Here is a 5079-nt window from a genome sequence, read left to right as displayed (position 1 = left end):
CCTTGTACTCGAAGAAACTCATTCACTAAAAAGAACTCCCTTACAACCCAAGGGGACTAGACTAGGATTCACATTGAATCCGAACCAGTATAAAAATTCTGGTATCTTTAATTCCTGCATTTAATTTCAACATCTTATAATCTGTTATTACTACTGTCAGTTTATTACATCTAGTCGACTAATTGAAAAACTAATCAACTAACAACAGTTAAGTTTAAAAATAAATAATTCACCCCCTTATACTTTCAAGTCAAGCTAAAGCAGATAATACCTAAAAAGTTGGATTTGGACAGTAACAATAATAGAAGTGTTAACACCAAATTTGACATTGTTTGGTTTCGAAGGAACACACATAATCAAACTGTTAAATTAGACCTATCGATTTGACCACAACCACAAGAAATTTGTCTATAATGACTATTTTGAAGAAATGACAAACCTAATGTAATCATAATAGTCTCTTTCGTGATTAGTAACCTTTCTATTATCAATTATTTCCTTCAAACCTAATGTAACAATAATGGTAAGAATTCAATAACGAGAATAACAAAAATATCCAAATTAATTAACTTTGCAATTATCTAGAAATAAAATAACCTATAAATTTCCTGTATTTATTCTACCCTCACTGAACACTTGGTAAATGATTTCACTACCTAAAAACACAATAACAAAACAGAAAAAGACAAATAAAAATGAAGCCACCTTTTTCCTCTTCTCTTCTATTAATATTACTACCTTTTATTGTTCTTGTCATTTTTTTGTACACTGAAGAATTCAGCTGTATTTTGTGCCAGCTTGGTCCCAGAGTTTCCAGCCAACAACACATTAGTGAGTAATTCCACAGAACTTGCACTTTTTCTTTTTCTTTTATTTATCCATCTATTTATTTATTTTTCAGAAGAATTTATCATGCATATTTATCCAAGACAAAAGCACATTTTTATTTGTTTATCCAGACATGATAACATATTAAGCCAATCTTAGTATATGCATATATGAAGGGAGCCTTGTCATAATTGTTAAAGTTGCTGCAATGTGACTAGGAAGTCACAGGTTTGAGCCGTGAAAACGGCCTCTTGAAGAAATGCAGGGTAAGACTGCATACAATAGACTCTTTTGGTCCGGCCCTTTCGTAGACCCCACGCATAGCGGGAGCTTAGTGCACCGGGCTGCTTTTTTTTAGTATATGCATATGTAACATAGTTTAAGTTGAAAGCAAAATATTCAGTTACTCACACTATCCGTCTCTGCTTGCAAACCGATAAAATAACAAATTCAAAAACCAATTCTCTTAAAACTAAATCCAAACATTCACCAAAAAAAAAAAAAAAAACTTTTTTGACTTGTATAATTTGAATTGTGTTGGTAGAGAAGAACAAGGAGAAGTTACCATTTGCCATAGGAGAGACAGAGAAAGGATGCGATATATTCAGTGGGAAATGGGTTTGGGACGAGAATCGGCCTTTGTATGAAGAATCAGAGTGTCCGTACATAACGCCACAGTCGACTTGCCAAGAACATGGCAGGCCAGATAAAGACTATCAGCATTGGAGATGGCAACCTCATAGTTGCTCTCTCCCGAGGTAAAATTCTTTTACACTATCAGTATATATATATAGAAGTCGAACTTTTATATATGAGGAATTATGTTATGACTACATAAATGACAGTTTCAATGCGACATTAATGGTGGAAACACTTCGGGGGAAGAGGATGTTGTTCGTAGGCGATTCGTTGAACAGAGGACAATATATTTCCATGATTTGTCTTGTTCATAGACTGATTCCTGAGAATGCTAAATCCATCGAAAATGATGGTAATTTCGCCATTTTCACCATTAAGGTGATCATCAGTAGCAAATTTTGAACTTACAAATTAAAGTTCTATGAGTACATTTGATTTAATAATACAAATATAATTTAGCTTATATTTGATTTCCAGGATTATAATGCAACGATTGAGTTCTACTGGGCACCATTTCTTCTGGAATCAAATTCTGATGCTGCAATCACACATAGGATTGTTGAAAGAGTTGTTCGAAATGGTTCAATTGATGTACATGGGAAATATTGGAAAGGGTCTGACATAATTGTGTTCGATACTTACCTTTGGTGGCTGAGCAATTTTAGTATCTTGTAATTTCCTTATTTCTTAAGAACTTTCTTGTTCTTTATTTACGAGTTTAACACTATATATTTAAATTCTGAATTCAGTACTATTTGCAGACAAGGGTCTTTTGACGATGAAGTGAAAGATATAGTCGAGGTGTCCACAGAGGATGCATATCGCATGGTAATGAAGAGTATGTTGAGTTGGATTAAAGAGAATATGGATCCAAAGAAAACCAGAGTCTTTTTCACTAGCATGTCACCTTATCATGAAAGGTTGAGTAAAACAATAATCTTCCCACTTTTGGTTTAAAGAAATTAAAACAAAAAAAAATTTTTTCATCTCCTTACCTTTTTGTATGCTACTTTTGGTTTAAAGAAAAAGGAAAACGAGTAAACAAAGAAAAGGAAAACGTAATACACTCTAAGTTACTTGGATAATAGTTTGTTGAAAATAAACAAAAATTAGGGAAAATGCATAAATACCTCTCTGATCTATAGCCGGATTTTCAACTACATACTCTACCTTTGCGGGAGTTTTATTACCTCTTGAACTATTTTAATGTCAAATAAATTCACCCTTAAAGTACCACAACCAAATTTTCGTTGAGCAGTAAACCACACTTGCTTGACACATCAGATTTCATTAATAAAAAAAAAAGAAAAAAAAATTTCTTTTGTTTTACTTTATCTTTTCTCTTCTTCATTACTCCAGTCACTACCAACAAACCGGAATAACAAAGATTCACTCACATTTTTCTTTTTCTGCTGCTACACTTCTTTAAATGGCTATTAATATGTAGAAGATTATCGGATGATGGCTATAATTGTGATTGTGGGTGGCATAAAGATGATGGATGTTATAATTAAGAGGTGAGTGACGATATATAATATGAGTATAAGTGTGTCTGCTAGGTTAGAAGAAGACTTTTTCCAGTTAAAATTTCAATGCCTCCATTTTTTTCGGCGTGGGAAGGTTTTCCGATGATTAATTTCCCCCCCAAATCTGAGCGTATTTTGCTTTGCTTATGAATAGATCTTTTTGAGAGTTTAATTTATGTGTAAAAAGTATAGAAAGAGGAAGAAGAAAAACAGAATAAATGGAAGAAGAATGGTTAGACAAAGTCGCCAGCGAGTAAATATTTATCGGAATTAGAGAAGAAACGAAAAAGAAGTAAAGAAAAAGACAAATAAAAAGGAAAAGGAAAAAAAGTAAAAAATTATATATCTCACTAAAAATGTAAAAAAGCAACAAAGAAAAATCTAGAAATCATTTTTTCTTGCTTCTTACTCTTCTTGGGAGAGTGAAATACACACATACTACCATGTAAGCTTTAAAGGTGCAAATAATTCTACTTTAAAATAGTTTAGGGAGGTAATAAAATCCCCGCAAAGGTAGAGTGTATAGTTGAAATCCAGCTATAACTGAGGAAGTACTTATGCATTTTTTCCAAGAAGTACTTAAAGTTTGAAGTTGGAAAAGAGTATTTGGAATTACCAGTTAGGCACGATTTACATATATAATTTTGGGTTATTATATCACAAGGAGTTAACCTATTTTCTTATTTTAAAAAAAATTAATGATCCAAACATTTATGTGACTCAGTTTGGAAGAAATTAAAAATAAAGATCCATAGTTTGTAATATGTTAAACAAAAAGGGGGACATTTTGGTGCACATAGTATCCTACATTTACATAAGATCCGAGGAAATATGGTACCCCAAGGGGTGTGAGATAGACAATCTATCCTAATACAAATATTAGTGACTGCTTTCACGGCTCAAACCCCTAACTTATAGTTCACACGAAGACAACGTTAACGTTGCTCCAAGGCTCTTATTCAATATGTTCAAAACAATATTTGATAATTTAGGGTTTTGCATTTTCCTTGAGAAAATAAGAGTATCTACTATTTGTTTGGCAGGAGCATAGAATGGGGAGGTGAACCAAATAAGAATTGTTTCAATGAGACTAAAATGATAGATGATCCAAATTATTGGGCAACAGATAGTAGAAAAAGCATAATGCATGTGATTGATGAAGAATTTGGCAAATCAAAAGTTCCCATCTCATTTCTCAATATCACTCAGCTCTCAAGTTATAGAAAAGACGCACACTCGTCAATTTACAAGAAACATTGGAATCCATTAACGCCAAAGCAACTAGCAAACCCTTCCAGCTATGCTGATTGTGTTCATTGGTGCTTGCCTGGGCTTCCAGATACTTGGAACGAACTTTTATTTGCCAAGCTTTTCTATCTTTGAGATTAATTTTATTGAAAATTTAAGGTTGTTGTATTATATATGTTCTCAAGATGGAATATTAATTTAGGACAATATATCTATACTAAAAATAATAGTCAGCAATATATATATATATTTATACATATGTTTTTATGTATTTGGCTAGCGAATGTAATATTTTTGGCCGACCAACCAAATGTGTAACTTGCCCATAGATTTACGGGGTATTAAGAGAGAAATGGGGCGATCAATTATCTAATTTAAGGTCCCATACGTACTGTTATGCGGCGCCTTCCTGAGATTCCTTAGAAGGGAAACATAAGGCTAAGCAACCGATATGCGTGTAGTTACTATCCGCCAGCTGGGGTCTGATCACTGCCAACTCGACGCTACCCTAAGGTAGGAAGAGCAGGTTGCAATAGCTTTTACCCGATATGAGGGTCGGGATCGAATTCCTCAGGGAGCTAGTAATGGAGTTGGATTGTCTGTCTATCCTAGAGATGTGTTTGTACTCCTAATGTCACTTCAAAACTTTTTGGGTTTTCAAATTATCACTATTTTTGTAAAACTATTGATTAACACTAAATTATGCTACGAGAATATTGCTAAGTTGTATCTAATGGGAAGTTGGGCACTAGGGTCGTGACACTACCTAGGTGGCTAATTGACGGGTAGATGTTACTAAGATTCGATTGACATAATTGGGGCTTATGCTATAACCGTT

The 5079-nt window shown here is 33.5% G+C and overlaps 1 protein-coding gene across 1 annotated transcript; it reads left to right on the top strand.

Annotated features, from left to right (window-relative positions):
• The first annotated feature begins 649 nt into the window (after positions 1–649).
• On the top strand, positions 650–2424 carry LOC107809649 (protein trichome birefringence-like 33). The gene is made up of 5 exons (XM_075224554.1): positions 650–831; positions 1373–1586; positions 1674–1845; positions 1945–2138; positions 2229–2424. The coding sequence occupies exons 1-5, from the start codon at positions 696–698 to the stop codon at positions 2422–2424; spliced, it is 912 nt and encodes a 303-aa protein (XP_075080655.1). The 5' UTR covers positions 650–695.
• Positions 2425–5079: the final 2655 nt, after the last annotated feature.

Source organism: Nicotiana tabacum, chromosome 11 (assembly GCF_000715075.1).
Source record: "Nicotiana tabacum cultivar K326 chromosome 11, ASM71507v2, whole genome shotgun sequence".
In the NCBI taxonomy this organism is placed as follows: Eukaryota; Viridiplantae; Streptophyta; class Magnoliopsida; order Solanales; family Solanaceae; genus Nicotiana; species Nicotiana tabacum.
The sequence above is the reverse complement of the archived record's forward strand: the minus strand, read 5'-3'. Positions and strand labels throughout refer to the sequence as shown.